Genomic DNA, 24959 nt, shown 5'->3' on the forward strand with positions numbered 1-24959 from the left:
ACCTCTGACTACTCTTACTTTGGTCTCATAATGTCAACCATTTATTTGACAATTCTATGTAAAATGGAGTTCATTGGGCTGGGAATGTAGCTCAGTGGTAGAGCACATGCTTAGTTAGGCTGAATGAGACCCTGGGTTCAATCCCCAGCATAAATAGATAGATAGATAGATAGATAGATAGATAGATAGATAGATAGATAGATAGAAAAAAAAATTTTAATAAAAATAAAATGGAGCTCTTATCTTAAGTTTTCTTTATCAGTCTGGGCGCTGGCTGAAGGCTGTCCTAAGCCACCAGTTGCACAGAAAATAAGTACTGAAAAGAAGTAAGGCAAAAAAAAAAAGAAAGTGCTTTTCAGAAGACTAAATCCTTAGAGTCCATATTCCCAGGAAGCTGGAGTCGGTGCCACATTTTTATCCTAGTGGTCCACTCCTTGTCCTTGAATATGTATCATCGTCCTTGTCTCTCCTTCCTGGAGGAGAGGAGCCTTCTATTTCCTCTGATCTAGAACTCAACAGGAAGGAGCTGCCTTCAGAACTGGATGCTGTTTAGAGGTATAGGAAGATGGAAACTTCTCTGATCTTCACTTTTTTCACATATGAAATGGAGATAACATTAGGGTGAAGGAGATAGTAAATAGTAACACTGCACACAGTAGGCTATCAATTACTAGTCATTGACTCTGACTCTGGACAAGATGAAGAATGCTCATCTCCCAGAGAGGCCAATTGGATTGCCCAAGGTCATATAGCTAATAAGTGTTATGGCCATAACTGGAGCCCAAAGTTAATGAGTTTCACTGTATTATATCCTAGAAACATCAGTGGTCAAAAAGAACAGCAAGGAACAAGTTTCTTGTCTGTTCATATATATAATTTGTACCATTTCTCCCCAGCTTCTAGCCATAGGAGGGGAAAAAGTCTAAAAATATGTGTTGGTACCAATTTCTGTTTTTGATATGGGTAATTAGCAGTTGAAAACAAAGCTGTTAATTGCCACTCTTATCAATGGGTGGTCTTTTATGTAGGATGTTTAGATGTGAAAAACAGTGATGTCACAGAAAGCTTTGGTTGTTCCTTGCTTGGGCAAGTCATCTCAATAGGTCCAGCCCTAAGAGAGTCTGAACTGCTGTGGATAGCAGAAGATGCACTGTGGGCCATAGTTCTACCCAGTACCTTCTTACTGACCCATGTGATGGGATGCACACCTTCCCCCAGCATTCATTATGACCACCAAAAACCAACTAGCCCCTTTCCTTTCTGTTCTTTAAAATTCTTTAACTCAGTTTTCTAAGGAACCAACTTTTGGCAGTGAGGCAGGAATAGGCCAGTGAAAGAGAGGGACCAAGGAAACTGGTTTGACTTTGGGCTCCATGACTTTGGGCAAATCACTCCTACCTCAGGTTTCAGCCTCACACTCTATGAAGTATAAGTTGAATGAAATGATCTAGATTTGTTGTTGTTTGTTTTTTGCTGTACTTTTTCTTTTCTTTCTTTCTTTCTTTTTTTTTTTTTTGGTGGTACCAGGGTTTGAATTCAGGGCCTCATGCTTGCTAGGCAGGTGTCCTACCACTTGAGCTACTCCACCAGCCCTGTTTGGTTTTTGAGACAGGGTCTTGTTATATAACCCAGGCTGACCTGAAACTCACTTATGTAGCCCAGGCCAGTATCAAATTCAAGATCCTCTTGCCTCAACCTTGAGTGCTGGGATTGCAGGAGTGCACAACCCTGCCTGGCTCTGAAATGATCCAGATTATCTGTAACCCTTTAATTTTGTGATCTTCTCTTCCCAGAGATGTTTTCTGAGTCCCTACAAAGTGAAAGACAAAGGAGATCTTATCCCTTCCCCCTTGTTTTTTATTTTATTCATATGTGTATACAATGTTTGGGTCATTTCTCCTCCCTTCCCCCTGCCCCCTCCTCATCCCTTCCCTTCATGAACTCACAGTGTAATATAATTTACAACTCTACTACTTTCTTGTTAGGCAAACTAATAATCTGCCTTATTTTCTTCATCTGAAAAATTGGGCTGTACTTAGCTACTTGGTCAAGCTATATTTTGGGAATGTATTATTACTTTATGATCAATTTGGTTTTGATAAAATCTAGATTTTACCTTAATAAATCTGCTTTGTTAAAAAAAAAAGAAAAGAAAAATTGGGCTAATACCTAATTAGAAGAGTTATTGTGAAGATAGAAACAATGTATAAAAAAATGTACAGCTAGTGTATACACACAACACAGCACCTGACATTATTAGGCCCTAACTGAGCAGTTGGTACTAATATTATACTTGTTTCTTTAGTAACTGTGGAGGTTTGTGAAAAGCTAAGCCAAATGCCCTTGTGTTCTCATCCTTCCCTGCTAGACTAATGGCCAGAACATCAGGATTTGTCTGACTGAGTGCCCTGTAGTCATGTCTTTTTGTGTCAGGATTTGTCCTCTCTGGAGAGAGAGAGTCTGTGTGTGACCTTGGATTTGTAGCACCCAGTCCTAACTGGCCTGATACATTAGCCTGTCCAAAGGAATTGGCTTGTTTGAGCTGGTAGATGCCAGGAGCTATCAGTAGGACAGCCACTGGAGCAGCTTCTGACTGGTTTTGTCTTTAACATACGCTCATTAAAATAACTCTGAAAGTAAAACAAAAAGCAATGTCCTTTTCTGTTTTCTAAACCCAAAGTTTTTTCAGCCTGGGGCAGGGATAGACAGATGCCATGGCAGAGAAGAAGCCTGACCTGTCCCTCATTTCCCTTCCTGTGCTCTGAATCTGTCCCAGCCTATCCTTTCCCTGGCCTGTGACATCTCTATCCTCTCTCCTTCTTTTCTCCCTTAAGGTACACTTAGGTTTCCTGTCCTGAAAACAACCTCTTACTGACTAATATTTTCATTTGCAAGAGGTAGGAACCTTGGAAAGGGTTTGGAGTTCAGAGACGTACATTCACATCCTTGGTGTCAGTTACTGCTTATGTTACTTTGGGCAAATTATGTAATCTCTCTGAGCCTCCATTCATTTACATTTGGGATTGACTTAATAGTATGAGCTTGTTCTTTCAGGATGTGTAAATAGTCAGAGCACCTAGCAGAGCCTTTGGTACAAAATAGGAGCTGAGTGACAGCTCACTCAAATTCTGTGACACTATTATCCTAGGCACTTTTCCTGCCCCTGTCTTCTTCGTTGTCTACCTGACCCTAGCTGTGATGCCCTCTGAGATCTAGCTTCTTCTTCCCTGCTCAGGACCTTGTCTATTCCAGCCCAGTAGACATTGCCTACAAGGTACTGATTGTCCTGAGGAACTTCTTGAGGAAGAATGAAGATATCCAAGTGGGCAGTCTCGTCCGAGGCCACTTCCTGCTCATCCTACAGCAACTGCTGGTGGAGCACGGGGCCTCCCCTTCTGAAGGTCAGTCTTCAGATGCCTTGGGCATATTTTGACCTAAAGTCCAGCCAAGAGTGGGCAGCTCTGTCCTGGTGAGGTCTGCTCTAGGAGAGAGAATCAAGGGTTTTGCTATGAAAGAAAAGTTAGGTCAATGTGGCACAGCATGCTAGTTGTATGTGTGTGTGTGTGTGTGTGTGTGTGTGTGTGTGTGCAGGTGTGTGTTTAATATGAGTGGGTGTGTTTGATGTATTTATGCATGTCCCCACCCTGTGCAGCATGTTCTCAGAGCTGTTCATCACAAGAGTGGCAGCCCCCAGTGGGAAGAAGAAAGTGGAAAATCTGGGGGAGGTTGGAGAGCCAGCAGGGCCCCAGGAGGGCGGTGGATCTATAATGTGTTAGAAGTTCCCAGTGAGATGCAGGAGGATAGTTGCCAAATCTGGAATGGGACCCCTGGAGTCAAGGAAGCTTAATGTTTGGTACTGTATGAGCAGAATGAAAATTGGGGTTGGTTTGTCTTTCCTATTTTTAGAGAGGCTGAATTTTTTTAAAACTAAATTTCTGATCTATCAAGAGAAAGTAGGAGGAGATCCATGGCTTACTTGCTTCAGTTCTGGCTGAGGACTGGGGTTTGGAGATAGATTTAAGGGCATCTGAAAGAGCTGAGTCCTTCCTTTTCAGGGAAGAACAAGACACATCTAAATGATAATACTGCTTAAGAACCACAAGATATAGAGGATATACATGGGAACCAGATTCAGATTTGGGTTCAAGGCCTGGCCGTCTTAGTCTGTTTGCTATTATAACAGAATACCATAGACTGGGTAGCTTATAAACAACAGAAATTTATTCCTAACAGCTCTAGAAGCTAGGAAATCCAAGGTACCAGAAGATTTGGTGTCTAGTGAGGACTCACTTCCTGGTTCATAAACATCTTCTTACTGTGTCCTCATATAACAAAAGGGGCAAAGGAAGAGTTCTTTGGAGTCTGTAATCCCATTTATTGGGGCTCTGCTTTCAAGTATGACCTAATCAACTTCTGAAGGCCCCCTTCCTAATAGCATCACATTGGGGGTTAGAATTTCAGGAAAGGAATTTGGGGAGGGGGTCACAAACACTCAAATAATAGCACTCTTCCCTTTATTAGCAGAGTGATAGAAGTCCCTCAGCCACTGTGAGCCTCAATTTTTAACTGCAAAATAGGAACAATAATCTCTGCTTCATGTTTGTTTGTTTTGGGAGGAGGGCTTATTTGCTTATTTTTGTTTGTTTTTGGTACTGGGGATTGAACCCAAGGCCTCACACTTGCTAGGCAAATGCTTGACTACTTAGATTACCCCCCTTTGTTTTTATTTGGTTTTTAAGATAGTGTTTAACTTTGCCCAGGCTAACCTCAAACTTTCAATCCTCCTGGCCTCTACCTCCCAAGTAGCCAGGATTACTGGTAGGTGCTACCACACCCAGTTTCACATATTTTTAATGGACTTAAGTGAAATAATGAATTCCTAATACTAATCCAGAGTCCACATTCAGTATATCAGCTATCCCTGTATCTCATAAGGAAGGATGGAGGCAGGAAGTAGAGGTAAATTCCAATAAACCACCTGATTCATTTGGAAATAGACAGCCTATGTACCCCCTGTTCAGGGCTATTTATAGCAGGGAGGGGCGTCTGACCTTTGGGTGCTCTTGAGTTCAGACTCCCTGATCAGCCATTCCTATTCTTCATATTCAGGGAACCTGCCACTACTGCTGAGCCTCCTGTCCTTGGTACAGCTGAGGAACAAGTCAGAACAAGAACTGGACAGCATGGCTATGAAACTCCTTCACCAAGGTACCTTGGCTGCTTCAGACAGTTCCCAAGGGCTCAGGACTGACATATAGTGGTGCTCATTCAGTATTGCTGGTGTTTCTTCCTTGATCCTTTTGGAAGAAGCTATTAGGTCAGTCTGTCCCCAGAGACTTCTTGCTGAGAGACCTTTTGGGGCTCCCCTCTGCTTGTTCTCAAGGAGTATTTGGGAGGATCTCCATACCCCAAAATTCAGCATGTGATAGGCATGAGCTCTGGAGTCAGAAAGACCTTTGCATAGTAGCTGTGTAATGTTGGACAATCACCTTGCTTGTACAAAATCTAGACTCCTCATGGGTAAAATAATGATGCTTCCCTGATACAGAGATGAGATGGGAATACCCGATCTGATAGATGTGGAATGCCACACAGTGCTTGGCATGTCGTAGGCCTTTGGCAGATACTGTCTTTGTCAATTCATGTTTTGTTTCCTGGCACAGTTCAGCTCTCTACCTCATCCCACACTGACTCAGTTCTAATGACTCAGTTCACAGTTCTCTTAAGGGTATTTCCTACCTGTACTCCAGATCTCATTGAGACCTTTCATTGCTCATGAATGTAGTCACCACTTCATAGGCAACACCCACAGGAAGAATTGTTGAGGGTGGATTGAAATGAGTAGGAAAAATGACATGTCTTCAGTGTCTATGGACTTAGGTCCTCTGACCACAGCTGAGAATGTGAGTAGCTTTCCCTGTCCAGAGCCCAGGCTCCTCAAGAGATCTGTGTCAGGCTCAGAAAGGTCTTCTGGGGACTTCTACAGAACCTGCCTTTACCTGGTGCTGGTTATTACTATCATGTCAAGGCTAACACCAAGCTAGAGCAAGATCTGTATGTCACAAAATCAGCCTTTAGGAGGACCTCTGATAAGGCTGAAACCTGCACGTGAAATGTAATAGTTACTTGTAATTCTTGAATACTTCTATTGGAGAGCACTGGGAGAAGAGGAAAGTGTTTTGGGGGTGGAGACCTACTTGTTCAGTTGACCAAAAGCCAAGTCAGTTCAGTGTGGTGTGGCTGCCAGAAGTGAACAGAGACTTAGGCAGGTTTCATAGTGGGAGAAAGGAGTGGCAGTTTTCATGAGGAAAGGGACATGTTCTATACATGTCTTCTCTTTAGAGTAATAACTGCTCTGTTGAAAGGTGGGAAATACAGAAGAGGAGGCATCCCATTTCTTTTTTTTATTCTTTCCCCATAAGATGCCTTGTGGAAATTTTATTATGTAGTATAAAATGAATTGTCAGTCAAATAAAAAGAACACCTTTTTTAAAAACAACATGCATAATATCTCCCAATTGCCTTTTTCATAGTTAGACATTTCAAGCATTGCAAGAAAAATAAAGAGAAAAAAACCTAGAAATTATAACTTCAGTACATTTCAAATGGAATTGTTCCTCAGGTCAATTAAAAAGGTATCCCATCTTGAGAGGTTATAGAGGCTTCACAGGGGAGGTGAACTTTGAGTTACTCTTTTTTATTTGTTTGTTTTGTTTTTGAGACAGGGTCTCACTATGTACCCCAGGGTGGTCTCAAACTGAATGTTGATTGCTGAATGGAAGTTAAGGAATTAGCCAGAGGGAGGTGATACAAAAAAGAGAATATGGCCACTGGTGTGATAGTGCAGGCATGCCTGCAATCTCAGCACTCAAGAGGTTGAGCTCAAATTTGAGGCTAGCCTGGGCTACATAGTGAGACCCTGTCTCAAAAAACAACAAGAGAGGACTGGTGGAGTGGCTCAAGCTTGAGGCCCTGAGTTCAAACCCCAGTGCTGCCAAATCAAAAAAACAAACACAAAAATATAATAGAGAATGGGGGGAGGGAAGGACAGAGGGAGAGGGAGAATGAATATGTGGCAAGTGCAGGGATCTGTACATCTGTCATTATCACAGAGTTCCTCAGGAGGCTAGATGTTCTTATGGAGAAAGGACTCCTGCTAAGGTGGCAGGTTGGCCTAGATGGCCTCTGCAGACCCTTGCGTCCTGACATCTGTGATGGTATACATATAGTTAGAGGATGCCCTTAACCAGCTCAACTCAGTTTCTTCTGAAACAAGTAGTCTGTTCTGGCTACAGTCTTTCTGTGAGCTTCTTGTGATTTGTCTAGATGGGGGTGTGTGTGAACATGCCTTCAAGTTTGTCACTGTGTTTCTTTCCATTGACTGTAATGTTAGGTACACTTAGTTTGTGTTTGTTTCCCAAGACAAACACCTGAAATTAGCCAGTTTCAGGCTATCATCTGTGAGAAGGGTGAGTGTTGGTGTGCCTTTAAGCCATGAAATGCTGTGCAATAAGCCACCTAGGGACTCTGGTTTCTTGCAGTGAGCAAACTGTGTGGGAGGTGCGGCCCTACTGATGTGGACATCCTGCAGCCCTCCTTCAACTTCCTGTACTGGAGCCTTCATCAGACCACACCCAGCAGTCAGAAGAGAGGTACAGGAGCCCAGACAGGCATAGTGAAGAGAAGAGTGGGCAGTGTCAGGACTCTTTGCTCTAAGGGCCCTTCCTTCTCTCAGTTTTTTTATCTTAAAAAAATAACTGGCCGTACGCCAGTGGCTCACAGCTATAATCCTAGCTACTCAGGAGGATCTCAGTTTGAAGCCAGCCTGGGCAGACAATTTGCAAGACCCTATCTCAAAAAACCCCAACACAAAAAAGGGTTGGTGGACTGGCTCAAAGTGTAGGCGGTGAGTTCAAACACCAGTACCACAAGAAAATAAATAAACAAACAAATAAATAAATAAACAACTGGAGTTCATCAGGTTGAGTGAGATAAGCCAAGCTCAAAAAGCCAAATATGCATGTTTTTGCTCATATACAGAATCTAGACCAAAAATGATGGTGATAATATTAATAATACTGGGCCATGAGCATAAGAGGTACTGTCTGGGGATGGGGATCAGTGGGAGGGGGAAAGGAGAAGATATGAAGATATTGGGGGTGAACAGGATCAAAGTGCAAAAATATGTGTGTGTGTGTGTGTGTATTATATATATATATATATATATATATATATATATATATATATAGAGAGAGAGAGAGAGAGAGAGAGAGAGAGAGAGAAAATGGATCAAGGATCTTAATATCAGACCACAAACTCTAAAGTTGATACAGGAAAGAATAGGAAATACTCTGGAGTTAGTAGGTATAGGTAAGAACTTTCTCAACGGAACCCCAGCAGCACGGCAACTAAGAGATAGCATAGATAAATGGGACTTCATAAAACTAAAAAGCTTCTGTTCATCAAAAGAAATGGTCTCTAAACTGAAGAGAACACCCACAGAGTGGGGGAAAATATTTGCCAGCTACACATCAGACAAAGGACTGATAACCAGAATATACAGGGAACTTAAAAAACTAAATTCTCCCAAAACTAATGAACCAATAAAGAAATGGGCAAGTGAACTAAACAGAACTTTCTCAAAAGAAGAAATTCAAATGGCCAAAAAACACATGAAAAAATGCTCACCATCTCTAGCAACAAAGGAAATGCAAATTAAAACCACACTAAGATTCCACCTCACCCCTGTTAGAATAGCCATCATCAGCAACACCACCACCACCAGGTGTTGGCGAGGATGCGGGGAAAAAGGAACCCTCTTACATTTTTGGTGGGAATGTAGACTAGTACAACCACTCTGGAAAAAAATTTGGAGGCTACTTAAAAAGCTAGACATCGATCTACCATTTGATCCAGCAATACCACTCTTGGGGATATACCCAAAAGACAGTGACACAGGTTACTCCAGAGGCACCTGCACACCCATGTTTATTGCGGCACTATTCACAATAGCCAAGTTATGGAAACAGCCAAGATGCCCCACCACTGACGAATGGATTAAGAAAATGTGGTATCTATACACAATGGAATTTTATGCAGCCATGAAGAAGAACAAAATGTTATCATTCGCTGGTAAATGGATGGAATTGGAGAACATCATTCTGAGTGAGGTTAGCCTGGCCCAAAAGACCAAAAATCGTATGTTCTCCCTCATATGTGGACATTAGATCAAGGGCAAACACAACAATGGGATTAGACTATGAGCACATGATAAAAGCGAGAGCACACAAGGGAGGTGTGAGGATAGGTAAGACACCTAAAAAACTAGCTAGCATTTGTTGCCCTTAATGCAGAGAAACTAAAGCAGATACCTTAAAAGCAACTGAGGCCAATAGGAAAAGGGGAACAGGTACTAGAGAAAAGGTTAGATCAAAAAGAATTAACCTAGAAGGTATCACCCACGCACAGGAAATCAATGTGAGTCAATGCCCTGTATAGCTATCCTTATCTCAACCAGCAAAAACCCTTGTCCCTTCCTGTTATTGCTTATACTCTCTCTACAACAAAATTAGAAATAAGGGCAAAATAGTTTCTGCTGGGTATTGAGGGGGTGGGGGGGAGAAGAAGGGGGCGGAGTGGGTGGTAAGGGAGGGGGTGGGGGCAGGGGGGAAAAATGAACCAAGCCTTGTATGCACATATAAATAATAAAAGAAAAAGGAAAAAAAAAGAAAGAAAATGTGGTATCTATACACAGTGTACACAGTGGAATTTTATGCAGCCATGAAGAAGAACGAAATGTTATCATTTGCTGGTAAATGGATGGAATTGGAGAACATCATTCTGAGTGAGGTTAGCCTGGCCCAAAAGACCAAAAATCGTATGTTCTCCCTCATATGTGGACATTAGATCAAGGGCAAACACAACAAGGGGATTGGACTTTGAGCACATGATAAAAGCAAGAGCACACAAGGGAGGTGTGAGGATAGGTAAGACACCTAAAAAACTAGCTAGCATTTGTTGCCCTTAACGCAGAGAAACTAAAGCAGATACCTTAAAAGCAACTGAGGCCAATAGGAGAAGGAGAACAGGAACTAGAGAAAAGGTTAGATCAAAAAGAATTAACCTAGAGGGTAACACACGTGCACAGGAAATTAATGTGAGTCAATTCTCTGTATAGCTATCCTTATCTCAACTAGCAAAAACCCTTGTTCCTTCCTATTATTGCTTATACTCTCTCTTCAACAAAATTAGAGATAAGGGCAAAATAGTTTTTGCCAGGTATTGAGGGGTTGAGGGGGGAGAGGGAGGGGGGAGTGGGTGGTAAGGGAGGGGGTGGGGGCAGGGGGTAGAAATGACCCAAGCATTGTATGCACATATGAATAATAAAACAATAAAAATTTAAAAAATAAATAAAAATAAAAGATAAAAAAAAGAAACTTTGGAAGAATATTAAAAACAGAGAGAGAGAGCATAATGAAACTCACTGCTGTTTGTGAAAGGGGAAAAGAGTGAGGCTAAGGGAGTATAATAAAGGGGTAAACTTGTTCAAGGTATAGTGTGCATATCTATGGAAGTATCACAATGAAACCCCCTTGTGTAATTAATATATGCTAACAATAAATAAATAAAAAACAAAACTAGGGGGCTGGGGATGTGACTGAAGTGACAGAGCACTGCCTAGCAAGCTCAAGGCCCTGAGTTCAAATTCTAGGACTACTAAAAAACAAAACAAACAAACAAACAAAAACAACTTCGGGGTTGTGTGTGGCTGGTGTCATAAGTCATCTCAGGTTCTGATAACATGTGGCTCTGCAACAATGTTAGGACCCTTAGGGCCTCACATTGATCCCTGTGTTTGTTTTTGTATGCTTGAAGCTCCACCAGGGGCTGAGTACCATGGAGGCAATGAACTGGGGCTCCTGTGTAACTATGTGGCCCCTTCCCTGCCTCTAACCTGCAGCAGCTGCTGTGCTCCTGAGCAACACTGCCCTAATAGAGCTTCTGGAGAAAATGCTGGTGCTCACATGGACAGAGGTGGGCTGTCCTGGGACCGCACTGCTCTGTTCTGCCTGGCTGCTCACTGCCTCCTTCTCTGCCCAGCAGCATGATGGCAGTTTGCAGGTAAGTGTCTAATTCAATGGTTTTGAACATGAGATGGCAGTCAAAGAAGTGATGAAAATCCTGAGTTCTGACACCAGCTCTGTGGCATTTTAGCTCTGTGACCTTGGCAAGGTATTTAACTACTCTGAATTTCACTTTCCTTACTTACAAAGTGAGGAAAACATCCCAAGATAGTTGTCAGGTTGGTTCTAAGTGATACTTTTAATACACATGGATTGCCTACATCTAGGCTAATTCCTAGCACAGAGGAAAAAAATGAATACAGCATTTGCCCTGCAAAGTCTTAAAGTAAGTAAGATTGTACCCAGCAAACATAGTGGGGAAAGCACTTCAGGTGAAGAGCACAGTATGAGCAAAGGCATGGAGCTGCACAAATTTAGGACGTGGGGTACATATTTGAAGAGTGGTGAGGTGTGACTAGAGCATGGGGGTGAATAGAATAGGTCAGACTGGACGGAGAGACAGGGGCCAGTAGATTTGGGACAGAATCCTTTCCTGCTTTTTTCTGTGAGGATGTTGGCCCCACTCATACCCAACCTGCACCTGGTCCTTGTCTCTGTTCTGGCTCTCAGCTTGCACTTAGTCAATTAACCTATTTCTTAACTATCTCCTCTGCCCTATCCCAGACCTGAGCATTGGTCCTCATTACTGATGTGTTTTTTTAAAACCACTTTGTGGCCTCTAGCCTCTTCCCTCTGCTGCATGTCCTGTCACAATCTGTCCTCACTTTTGTTCTCTGCAGCTTTTCTTCTCTGCACTTGGCCTGGCCTGTAGCCTTACCTCCTGCCCATCTCTACCCTTTTTCCCTATACTCTGTCCTTCTCCCACTTTGCTCTTCTCCCAGTCAGCTGTGGCTCTTTGACATCTTCATACTTTTTTTTTTTTTTGCTTTATTTATTTATTTACCTTTGGGTAAATTTGGGGTTTGAACTCAGAGTCTTGCACTTGCTAAGCAGGTGCTCTCCCACTTGAGCTACTCTTCCAGCCCCTTTCTGCTTTAGTTATTTTTCAGGTAGGATCTCATGTTTTTGTCCAGGAAGGGCCTCAGACCTCAATCCTACCTATACCTCCTACATAGCTGTGATCACAGGATTGCATACCACCACACCCAACTTACTGAGATGGTATCTTGGTAACTTGTTTCTCCCAGCTGGCCAGGAAATGTGATTCTTCCAATCTCTTTCTCCCAAATAGCTGGGATTACAAGTATGAGCTACTATATCCAGTCTCATTTATTTATTATTAATAGATTATTTTTAGGACAGTTTAAGATTTATAGAAAAATTGAGCAAGTAGTACAGAGTCCCCATATAGTGTCCACACTTTCCTCTACTATTAACGTCTTATATTAGCATTTTATATATCTATATACATATATATACATTTTTCATTTTCCAGGCTGGCTCTTTTTGCCACAACTTGCTGCTTCCATCAGCTAACAGGGTTTTTAAAGCAACTTTTTGGTGTCATATTGTAACAGAGCCAAGCAGAGTAATAGTTCCTGCCCTCAGGCAGCTTTTGTTCTGCTTGAGGAGAGTAGAGCAGACACAGCTTTGAACCTGCTACCTATGCTAGTCCCTCAGTTTAGACATTACTTGTTGTTAGCTGCATGTCCACTGGTGCTGATCCTCAAATGCTTCTCACAATAGCTCTGGAGAGAATGAAAACAGATGGCATTGTTTTCATTTCATAGATGAAGAATGTGAGGCAGGCTGAGAGAGGTAAGGTGACTTGCCTAAGGCCGTGCAGCTGGCAGGTGGCAGAGGCAGGGTTTTGATTTGGCATGGCTGACTAGGTCTTCTGAGATAGTTGAATGGTGAGTAGAGCCAGAGACTGAACCAAAGATGAGGCTGGGAAAGGCTATTTAGGAGGAGGTTGTTGAGGTCAAGGGATATTTAGGAGAAGTTAGTTCTTCAGGTACAAGCTCGATTTGCCTCCTCTTACTCCTGAATCCAGGAATGGTGAGGCTCAGAGGACTGTGTGGCCTCCTCTATCCCCTATTGATGCAGCAGGTATGTAGGGGGTAGTGGTAGAAGAGATATGGGGATAGACTATTTTCTGCCCAAGCTTCCAGAACATGGGGCTTAGCCTTTTACCCCTTTCCCTGTTAGGTTCATCAAACATTGTCCGTGGAACTGGACCAAGTATTGAAGGCTCTCAGCTTTCCTAAAAAAAAGTCTTCACTGCTGTCAGGTATGGGCCCTGGAGTTTCCAGCAAGAGAAGGAAAGTTTTTCCCTTAAATACTGAGAAAGAACCATCTATTCAGACCAGCCTGTGGTCACCCCATAATTATTTCGTCAGCATTTGTCCCCTCCTATGACAGAGCTGAGTGGGAGGTGGGGAGGGAGGCAGCAGCTGGATGTGATGAGTCTCTTGTTTCAGCTGCCATCTTATGCTTCCTGCGGACAACCCTGCAACAAAGCTTTTCCTCTACCCTCGTGGCCCTGGTGCCCTCAAGATTTGGGCCAATACCACCCCCTGAGGACACTGTCCTAGCTCCACTGGGAACATCGCAAGTACTGTCCCTGGTCATTGGGCTGCAGAATCTCCTGGTGCAGGTAAGGGCCTTGTTGAGTGGGCCTCTGGCAATAGAAACTGCTTCTCCCAGGAAAACAACAGAAAGGTAGCTGTGTATCAGGAGCCTGGTTTCCCTACCAAGGCCTGGAGGATAGTTGATTGACACTTTTAAAGTGGCAGTGACAGAAACAAAACTTAAGTTGGTTTCTACCTGAGAAGTCTAGGGGTTCCTACTGGCTTTAGGTACAAGTGGGTCCCAGAGGCTCAGACAACAACATCAGAACTCTATTTCTACCTCTTGGATCTGCATTTTGCACTGTCAGCTGTACCCTCACTGGATGGATGAGTACTGTAAGCCTCCGGGCTTATATTCTCTCAGTGGAAAGAGACTTTCTCTTTCCAAGTTCCCAGAATTGAGTCTTGTTAGCTTGGAGTGGATAATACACTGTGACTGAGGCATGGGATGCTCTGACCAGCCTGACCTGGGTCAGTGTCCTCTCATGAAGGCTGGGACATATGGTCAGCTCTCCACAACCCACATAGACTGAACCCAAGAACGGGATATTTCCCCAAAGGAATATTGTTTAAAGAAGGAATGGCTCCTGGGCAAGTAGAACAGATGTCCACCCCAGAGGGGTTTGCACTTTACAACTCAGAGGATTCTTGGAGATCATTGTTTATGCAGCCATCACATACTGAGCCTCCCAACTCAGTATCAGGAATGGGTCCTGTGCTAGGTTAGTGGCTGCTAAATCTTGTCCTGTGGCACATCTATGCATAAGGTTGTGAGCTCTTCAGGGATCACACATCTGCCATGTCATAACTCTCTGTTTTAAGCTTCCATTTTCACATCCTTTTTTTTCATTGTTGTTGCCTGTTTCTGTTTTTGTGATTCTGGGGATCAAACCTGGGGTCTCACTCATGCCAGGCAAGTGCTGTACCACTGAACTACATCCTGAGGTTCTTACCATCTCAGTTTTATAGACAGGACAGCAGTCAAGAGATGTTAAAGAATGTACCCATGGCCACATACCTTTAGGTCAGGATTCAAACCTAAGTCTTTTTGGCCAAAAATTCATGTTCTTTCCACATACCAAATAGTACACCTTGTAAACAAGAACTATTGTTTCCTGAGATAGTCCCTGGTTTTTTTTCGTGTGTGTGTGGTATGGGGGTTGAATTCAGGGTCTCATGCTTGCTAGACAGGTACTCTACCACTTGAAACATTTTGTCAGCCTTGTTTTATGTTGGGTATTTTTGACTTAGGGTCTTGAGAACTATTTTCCTGGGCTGGCTTCAAACCACAATCCTCCTAATCTTTGCCTCCTAAGTAGCTAGGATTATAGGTGTAGCCACCAGTGCCTGGTGTCCCTGGTTTTCCTAATGCACAGAGCCCTGGCTTCTCACCCGCCATTGAGGGTCCCTTACTAGTTATAAGGACATGGGTGAGAAAGTAGCAATAGAACCACAGCTCTGTACCCTGTGGGAAAGCTGTGGCATGCTGGCCCATGGGTATGTGGGAAGCAGCTGGAAGTACCCACTTGTTAAGAGTTCATTTTAAATCAGAGAAGAGTACTGCATCAGAAATCAGAAGACCCCAGGTGTCCTCAGGCCAAGTATTTTCTCTCTAGGCCTTGGTTTACTTGGTTATAAAATGAAATGGGTAGATTAGCTCAATCATTTCACACCTTTTGCCTTGGAGGCCTTTGGAGTTCTTTGGAGGAGATTCATGGGTTGTGTAAAGAAAGGAGAGTGTTTCTTTCTTTAGGCATTTCAAGGGTACTCACCATTTATTGTGTGTTTACTTTGTGCCAGACACTGTTAAACACTATGTTAATTTTCTCATCTAACCTTCTCAGTAACACACTCATCAAGGTTAAGTAAGATGCATAGGGTAACACAATACAAGACCAAGTAAGGATTCATCCAGACTCAGGTCTGTCCCATACTCCTAACCACCAGACTGCACTGCCTTCCAAAGAATAGCATGAGGACACCATAAGATTTTTATTTATTTTTACCTCTACTGAGCAATAAGTTACATATAATAAAATTCACCAATTTTAACTGTACAACTGGATGAATTCTGACAAATACATGGTTTTGCAAGCACTTAGCACAATCATGATATAGAACATTTCCTTCACCCCAGAATGCTCTCGGGGTTAAAAAAAAACAAAAGAATGTTCTCTCATTCTCCTTTGCTGTCATTCCCCTACCCCTTCTCCTCCCCACTCCTTCCCTTCTCCTCCCCAAATAACTCTGAAAACCAATTTTTTTTCCTAATTAACAGTAAAACCATTTGTAGCTCACCTGACCCTAATTTCTATTTTTGTATTTGTTTGTTTTGCAGAAGGACACTCTATTGTCCCAGGCCTGTGTTGGCTGCCTGGAGGCCTTGCTTGATTACCTATATGCACGGAGTCCAGACATCGGTAGAAATCTTTCTCACTCTCTGACATTCCCATGGGGAAGATTGGAGGGACCCCCCATCACCTTATTGCCCCAGGCTTTCATCCCTGTTGTGTGATTCACAATCATCTTATTTAATTGTTTTAACAACATTGCAAGGGCACTGTCATGCCCATTATGCAGATGAGGACAATGAGGTTCCAAGAGGTCAAGTGACCTATCCATCCCTGGTTACAATCAGTGCTTTTAGGGGGCAGAGTCATTCCTCTTACCTGTCTCCCACAATCATGGGATTTATTGTGTCATTGAGCTAGTCAGCATAGGTGGATGAAGCCCATGGAAAAGAGAAACTTACTGGGGTCAGTCTGTCCGATATCTTGCCTGCACTGAGCAACTCCTTTTTGAGCCAGTAGGAGATGCTCTTCTGTGGCCATGTTTCCAGGCCTTTGGAAAAGCAGCATTAACTACCTGGGGGAACTGGTGTTTCCTGCAGCACTCCATGTGGCCTCCCAGCCCTGGAATCGGTTTTTGCTGTTCACGCTCTTGGATGCTGGAGAGAATTCCTTCCTCAGACCTGAGATATTGAGGCTTATGACCTTGGTAAGTGCACAAAACATAGTCCTATGGTCTAAAAATGTCATGAGCTGGGTAGTGCTGAAAAGGCCCAGGAAACCATACTTTAGGTAACCCTAATCCTGAAAGAAGGTAGAGGGCTAGGTGGCCTTTACCTATAAGAGAACAGATTGGAGAATTCTTGTGAATGCCCACATCCTACCCCAGGTGACCCATACACATTTTTTATTGTTCTCATAAAATGTTGAACAGGGCCTGCCAACACATGCCAGGTCTGCTAGGTACTGAAAATGCTGATGAGTCAAATGCCCTGCCTCTAAGAGTCCCTCAATCTAGAGAAGAAGATTGACAAGTGTATGAATAGTTACATATGATGTTTTGAGTGGTAGAATAGAGGAGATTCTAAGTGTTTAGCACTTAGTCAGATGCCCACTGACTAAAGAACAAAGCAGGAGCCTATGAATGATGGCAAAGCTCATCCATAGGTATCAGTGGTTGGTTGGAAATAGAGAATAACTGCTTCTGTGCTGTGATGTTTTAGTTGAGGCTCGAAGGACTAATAGGCAGAGAAGAGGAAGGTATTTTTGGTAGTGTAGTGAGAACAGTAGCTATAAGAGCATGTGGTAGTAGGTTATTGGAACCACACACACAGCTCATTTTGGCCATGAGTGTGCAGTGCAAGGCTACAGGAGGAAGGAACCAAGGCTACAGGGGTCAGTAGGGCCAGCTCTCTCAGGATCTTAGTCTGCCTCATTTACCCTATTCTCCCATGACAGTCTCGCTGATACCCATCAATGCAGAGCCCCTTGAAGGCAGGGCTCTGCGGACTTTAGAACACTATTCTCATTCCAAGGCTGAGCACAGCAGGTTACAGGAAATGGCATCCTCTCCAATCACTGGGTGTTTGGGACTTCTCTTTCTGGGCTAGTTTGTGCGGTACCAGAGCACCAATGTTCTCTCCCAAGAAGAGGTGGATCATATTCTTCAAGGTGCAGTTTTGGCTGACCTGTCTACCCTCTCAAATACCACACTCCGGGCTCTGCGTGGCTTCTTCCTGCAGGTGCGTGGAAAAAGATTGCCATGAAGCTCATACAAGCTAGACCCTCAAGACCATTTTCTCTGAAGAGGGTGGGAGCTCTGGCCACAGTAGCTATTGGGAAGTCAGGAGGGCAGCAGGTGGGGGGCAGTTAGAGAGGGCCTGCCTTTGCTGACCTCTTCTCCTCTCAGGTCCAGAGCATAGGTCTCCTGACAGACCACAACACGGCCCAGACTCTGCAGGCCTCCCTGCAGAGCCTTTCTCCCAGTGCCTTCTCTGCCCACCTACCCGTTCAGGACATGCTGTATCCTTTCCTGAATCTGAGAGCTTTGGCCTAGGCAAGGTCACCCAGGCCATGGATGCTACAGCATCAAGCTTCCCTCAGCCCCAGTGGGGAGGGCTTGCAACTAGCAAGCCCTTTAGAAAGCCTGGGGCTGAGGCCAGTTGTGGTGATGCATGCCTTACCTTAGCATTCAGAAAGTTGAGGGAGGGCTATGAGTTCAAAGCCAGTCTGGGCTACATATCAAGACCCTATCAAAAAAGAAAAAAAGCTGTGGTTCAACCCTGTAATTCCAGCTACCCTGGAGGTGAAGATTGAGAAGATTGCAGTTGGAGGCTGTTAGGAAAAACGCTGCTCACAAAGAAAGCTCACGAGAAAAGTCTCACGTCCATAGAGCAAAGTTTAATGGCAGGCCCAAATTGCCAGGCTGGCTGGGCGGTGGGGAAAGATGGCGCAGCAGCGATTCTGGGCCAGGCGTGGCTTTTATAGAATGAGGAGGTTAAGGAAGTTAGCGCATGCGTGGTAGTCTCTGGTAGGGGTGGGGCTGGTCATTTAAGACACATAAGCAAATATATAAATGAACTCTGATTTAGTAGTACTTAAAGCTTAACAAGACCGACAGAAAACACAAGTCCTATAACAGTGTTTTTGTAAATGTTACTCAGAGCAGAATAATATTAAGATAGCCTTATTATTTTATGGACATAGAGAATTAGATTTTAGGTTGACATGATCCTTAAAATCTTTTTGGCAACTCTTAGATTATAGTCAACTTTATCACACACCAAAGCTTTTTATTGTACACTTTTAAAACTTACTTAGACCTTTATATAACATACTAAACCCTTTGATGGCCTGTCCTAATCCATCCTATTTTAAACAATCTTTAGGACAAACCCTTCTTTACAAAATCCTTTCTCAACCAAAAAACCATTCCTTTTTCTTTTAACTTCTCAAAAAATACATTCATTAACTATCTGTATCCTTTCCAGTTGTTTACTTTGTAACTTGTATTTTAAAATTAAGAATTAAGAATTTTAGATTTATTATAGGGGCTGAAGCAACTAATTAATAGCTCTTGTTGTTTTAAGGAGTTTATGATAGGCATAAGACCTCATCATCCCTCAGGCTTGAGGGGATATTGTTTTGGGTATGGAAACTATGAGGGATTTTTGAGTTTTAATTGAATAGGGAGAGCCAGCCTGGCTTGCCCTACACTCATTTCATCAGTCCACGCTGTGGAATCTATTTGTTCCTAAAGGAGCGGGCAGCAGAGATAGCTGCCTGGGGGAGGAAAATTTGAGCTTTTAGTTGAGATAGTAAATCCCATCCCAGCAGAGTCACTGGAGTTTTAGAAACTATGAGGAAAGAGTGACAGAAGAGGAGGTCTCCCCAAGAGCAGGCCAGAGGCCAGGTAAATTAGTGCTCTAGAGGCTGGCCAGATTTGCCCTGAACGATAACCTTGTCATTGGACCAGGGTCCAGGGGAGAAAGGCAAGACAGAGAAACGAGCTCCACTGTCTAGCTGGAAAATGGTCTGTTGTTTTTCTGCCATAATGGCCACCATGAGGCTCCTCAACATCGATGCCAAGAAGTGGAGTGGGGACAGGGGGCCAGGACCCATCAATCCGTAGGAGTGGCATCTTGCCTTCCATCTGGAGGCAGGGGCACTTAGACCTCCAGTGGTTACCTTTGCAGAGAGGGCAGGGTCCTGGTTGGGGGCAGGGCTGTCCCCCATTTTGAGCATCCTCTGCAGAAATGCCCCTCCTGTCCACCATGGTAGCAAACTCGAAATGTAGGCCACAGTCAGGTGGGGGCAGCAATGAGGTCATGTCTCTTAGTATACAGACATGGCTAATTGTATCAGTTGATCCAATGACTTTTCTCCTTAAGCCACAGACTGAGTTTGCTACAAATATCTGGGGATGACTGTGTTAGAAATTTATCTTTGAGGAGAACCTCTCTCACCTGTGACTTTGGGTCCACTGTGGTATGCTTTCTGATAGCGTCCTTAAGATGCTGCAGAAAGGTAAGGGGATTTTCGTCAGTAAGTTGCTGTAAAGCAAAGTTGTTATTTCACATTGACACCTGATATTCTGGAGAGCAGGTCTCTGAACCATTCTGGGCCTCAGTTTCCCCACTTGAAGAATGAGGGATCTGGTCTAGGTTAAATTACTTTTTTCCACTATGAGATGGCTGAAGTGACATTAATGCCACTTATCTTCCTTACCATTTTTTTGTTTTGTTTTGATTTAACAATGCTGGGGAATTGAACCCAGGGCTTTGCACATGCTGGGCAGACATTCTCCCACTGAGCTACTTCCTCAGCCCCAAATATCTTTTTTGTCTTTGGCTGTACTGGATTTGAACTCGGGGCTTTATGCCTGCAAAGTGGCACTCTACTGCTTGAGCCATATCATCAGCCCCTTTTGGTGTGGATCTGTCAAGGGGACTGCCTGTGCCCCTATAGTTAGGCACATTTATTCCCTCATTTCCAGGTGCCACTAGTATTGGGGCTGATTGTAAATGGTAATCATTTCCAACCTGAGTGGCCTGGGCCAGAACCCAATGCTTTTCTAATGAGAAAAAGAGTCTGGTCTAGTAGAAGCATAATATCCTTTCATGTCAATTGAAAGGTTTGGATCACAGAGATAAAGGCTTGAATGTATTGGTCTGGGGCATCAGTATAGCTGTCCAGATGTTTTTAAATTTCCCTTAGATCTGATAACTGGAAGGGGACATAAGACTTGCTCTCTTCCTACCATTACTTGTTGAAGGGGGAAGCACCCATTAGGATGTTTTGAATATTGGGGTGGCTTAGAAGGTAGGACAGAGGGTGGAGTGGTAGGTGTGGGCCTTGTCATTGATAAGGGGCTTTTGTGGTCCTCTTTTCCATGTTTATCCTGTGGCTTACAAAGAATGGCCAGTGTTTTGAGTATCTAAATAGTAATTGTGGACCCAATCTGAGATGAAAGAAAATTTGTATAGGGGACCTCAGTTTACTTTTTTTCCTTTTATAGAAAAGGTCTAATTGGAGTATGTATTGTAATTTAAGGAACCCTGTGAAGGCCACTTCTCTTGGTCACTGAAGGCATACTGAGGCCAGGCCTCAGTACAAAGCTTTCAACATCTATAAGCCAGAAGACTGGAAGATGCAGATCCCATCTAGAAAGAACAAAACATTAGGATCCTGTCTTTTAGCTAACAGCAGGCAGCCTCTTTAATAAAGGCTACTTTTTTAACAAAGGAATAAATCTGTAAAGTTAGAGAAGGGCATTTAGAGGGCATCCTGGGCCAATAACAGTACCATATGGAACAACTAGTGTTAATATTTGGAGGGAAAAATTTATGTTGAGGCCAAAGGTATAGAAAATTTTAAATGAGAAGTTTATTACACTAATGTCCATTTTGTTATTTTTGGGACTATAACCTTGAGCTAACAATTGGCTTACAAGGGCTGGGTCTGGTGCCCCAAGGTATGAGGTGGGGCTAGGAGCAGGGCTTGTGCAAGGTGCTACTCCCTCCACACACACCTGGGACAAGCAAGCCTGACTGTCTAGGCCTGATCCTGTGGCTTGTTGCCCCTCTCCCCTTCCTGTGTACTCTGCACGCATTTTATTCTAGGGGAAGTGGCGGCGGGCTGCAGCTGCCACCATGTGCAGCTGGCGGCCTAGGGTGTGTGTTGGGTTGGCCTATGGATTCTCTTAGCTATGGCAGGCATTTCTGCTGTGCATGAGCGTGCCTATTTGCTTTCCCTCCTCCCCTTGTGGGGGCGGAGTTAGGGTGTTAGCGTGGCAGCTGTAGTTTTTTTTGTGTTTTTGCCTCGCAGCTGATTTACAGTTACTTTAGACTGAGAGGCCTGGCAAACTAGTTGGAATAACTTAAGTCATAAGGTACCATGCTACAAGTTTTTCATGGGAGGCAGGGTCCCAGTAAGCCCAGGGAGGGGAAGGCAGACAGAGACAAACGACACGTGGTGAGACCATGGAGGAAGCAGAAAAGGTGAGCTGACATCTTAGGTAAGGGAGGGGAAGGCAGAGCCTATAGGCATGACACATGCCTGAGGGATTAGCCATCATCTGTGCCTCTAGGTCGCTCCCATTGACTGGTACTGGAACACTTTCAGCAAAACGAAACCTCCACTCTCTGGTCACTGTCTCAGGAAAAAGGGGCATTAGACAGGAGGGGAAAGAGAAGCAGTCGTCAGATGCGATAATCAAACAGGACTCTGCTAATGTAGCATGAGGCGTACCCGAATAAACCCCAGGCTTGGTCTCAACCCACAGGGAGGGAGCATGAATTCTCCCAGAGCTGGAATTGCCTTGAGGCCAGAGTTGGCAAGGAGTGGCTTGTTTGACACCATGACAGGAAAGATCCTCAGGAAGATAGGAAGAGACAAGCAGTGTGAGCAGCGCAAGAAGTCTGCTTACATGGGGAAGGAGGAGGTTTGGGAGAGGATTTGGTTTGTTTAGAAGCTGGTTTAGAGGCTAATAGAACCTGCACAGGGGAACAGGAAGTACAGAGGGAGGGTTTGGCGTGGAAAGAGGAAAAGGATTAGGTGTAGGGAAGTTCCTTCCATTTACCAGCACGCTCACAGAAATTGTATAAATCCCTTAAAATATTGGGATTGAAAGTGCCATTAAGTGGCCATTTGGAGACATTGTCTAATGGATATTGGGGCCAGGCCTGATTACAGAGAAAAATGAGCTTTCGTGGCTTAAGATCAGGCGTTAGGCAGAGGGGCCCAAGATTGGCCAGAAGACATCCCAATGGGGAGTCTGAAGGAATTTTGGATGGTCCAACTCTCATGGTGAGGCCTGACCTGAGGAGAGATATGGCAGGCATCCCTGAAATATCAGGTCCTCAGGAGAGAGAGAGAGAGATGTGGAATACCCAGAGGGAATGTCTTCACCATGGGGGGCCCACAGTCCCTAGTGGGGAACCCGGTTTCCAGGGATGAGAGCAAGCCAAGACCTAGTGCTAGGATTTCGAGGAAGTGAGAGAGATCACAGCTCTGCATGTGAGGAGGACTCACTGAGAGAGGACCTTGAGGGAAGATTGATTGACCGGTGGTGGATGTCAATTGGAGGTGTGCTGGGGCGGAGGAATTTCCCAGTGAGCTAGTGAGGGAGTGGCGTTTTCTAGTATCAGGGGTTCTGGCAAAGCAGCTCAGACCCCGGAGGAAGGGAATGGGAGTTGAGAGAGGGAGGGAGAGAGAGAGAGAGAGTGTGCGCGTACATGCGCGCACACACAGAATGGGGTGGTGGGGGAGGCCAGGAGAGCAAGGTCAGTGCTGGAGTGCATCCTGATCTGAGTCATGTCACCAAATGTTAGGAAAAACACCACTCACAAAGAAAGCTCACGAGAAAAGTCTCACGTCCATAGACTAAAGTTTAATGGCAGGTCCAAACTACCAGACTGGCCGGGTAAAAAGATGGTGCAACAGCGATTCTGGGCCAGGTGTGGCTTTTATAGAAGGGGGAGGTTGAGGAAGTTAGCACATGCATGGTAGTCTCTGGTAGGGGTGGGGCTGTCTTAGAGCATGGGAATTTCTGTTAAGGGCAGGGCTGTCCTTGGAAGTTTCTCAAGTGTGGTCTGAGGATAAAATGGCCACCAATTTATAAATGGCGACATTATTGTTCTGTCAGAGGCCAGCCTGGGCAAAAGGTTGGTGGGACCAATTTCAGCCAATAAGCTGGTGGCGTATGGCTGTGATTCCAGCTAAGCGGAGGCCATAGGTAGGAGGATTGTGGCCTAAAGCCATTTCTGGGCAAAAACAACATGAGACCCTACCTGAAAAATAAGCAAAAAAGGGTTGGGGGCATGGCTCAAGTGATAGAGCACCTGCCTAGCAAGCATGAGGCTGAGTTCAAACCCCAGTGCCATTATAAAAAAAAAAAAAAAACAGCCTGGGACTGTGGCAGTGACCAGAGTCCCCTTAGAGTTGGGATACTCCAGAGACACTACTGGGGTTGGAGGGGGGTTGGAGGGTGGTTGTTTGCCACCCCTGCTGGCTATCTCCCTGGCTCTCCTTTCCCTCTCCATGTGAGTTCCCTGTTGTATAGCAACTACTTAGCACAGGTATTCAGGTCTCAATTTTGGGGGAGCATCTGCTCGTCTGACTATTCTTGTTCTTTTGGGGCCCTGGAAGTGATTCTTATGGGTGGCTTCATCTCTTGTCTGGTTTTCCTCTCATGTTTCCTACCAGCTGCCTAGGAGGCGTGGCTGTATCCCTGTCGCACATCACAGATTGAGCTTTAGGACTTAACTTGAAAGAGAAATGAGGCTACAAACAATGTCAGGGGCATAACTGTTGGGGAAAAGGATGATGATCACAGCAATTCATCTGGAGCCATTTACTCCATTGTGAAAATGGAATCAGGAAATAAAATGATACACTCACATACTTGTGTGGACTTTCACTATGAATTCATCTTGTCTCCCTAGAACTGGTTTCTCAGCCAGTTAATGGATTGTTTCATCAAGGAATGAATTGCTTCAGGGAAAAAGGGAAAATTTGGCTATAGCATCATCACCTAAGGAGTGCCTGCTGGATGCCTCAGTTATTCCCAGAGAACCCGAGTCAGGTTGTTGGGTCTAGAGACCTAAGGCAGATGAGTGAGTATCCCATCCCCCATGGAGGGCAATATCATTCCTACATCCTGAGGAGATGCAGGCCTGCATTCCTGCATCCTAAAGGAGAGATACAGATCTGCCACAGGGCTGATGAGCAAAATGCTCTCAAGATTGTTCCCTTCCCCCAAGAAAGGTGCTAACCAAACCAGTTCACCTGAGAAAGCCTGCGAATCCATGGCCAATGAGAAAAGCCCACCTAACCCAATTAGAATGTCCATAAAAACCCCAGCCTTCAACTGAGCAGCGAGCCACCGGCTTCTGGGCTCCGCTGCAGTACCTTAGCTGTAGCCTTTCCTTTCTCTCTAATAGATCCTACTTTATATACTGGCTTTGGCTCACAAGTCAATCAGCTGCCTCACGAGCCAGTTCTCTGGCCTGTGAAGG

General features: G+C 44.3%; 1 protein-coding gene across 1 annotated transcript in view; it reads left to right on the plus strand.

Moving 5' to 3' along the window:
• Window positions 1-24454, plus strand: part of Mei1 (meiotic double-stranded break formation protein 1) — an 87639-nt gene extending 63185 nt beyond the window's left edge. Inside the window, exons 21-31 of the mRNA XM_020168163.2 lie at window positions 3236-3401; window positions 5110-5208; window positions 7542-7652; window positions 10961-11121; window positions 13233-13314; window positions 13505-13680; window positions 15993-16074; window positions 16545-16651; window positions 17553-17684; window positions 17852-17964; window positions 24148-24454. Coding sequence (XP_020023752.2) covers window positions 3236-3401; window positions 5110-5208; window positions 7542-7652; window positions 10961-11121; window positions 13233-13314; window positions 13505-13680; window positions 15993-16074; window positions 16545-16651; window positions 17553-17684; window positions 17852-17964; window positions 24148-24193 — 1275 coding nt within the window. The 3' untranslated portion in view covers window positions 24194-24454. The remainder of the gene's footprint in view (window positions 1-3235; window positions 3402-5109; window positions 5209-7541; window positions 7653-10960; window positions 11122-13232; window positions 13315-13504; window positions 13681-15992; window positions 16075-16544; window positions 16652-17552; window positions 17685-17851; window positions 17965-24147) is intronic.
• Window positions 24455-24959: the final 505 nt, after the last annotated feature.

This window comes from Castor canadensis, chromosome 8, assembly GCF_047511655.1.
Source record: "Castor canadensis chromosome 8, mCasCan1.hap1v2, whole genome shotgun sequence".
Lineage (NCBI taxonomy): Eukaryota > Metazoa > Chordata > Mammalia > Rodentia > Castoridae > Castor > Castor canadensis.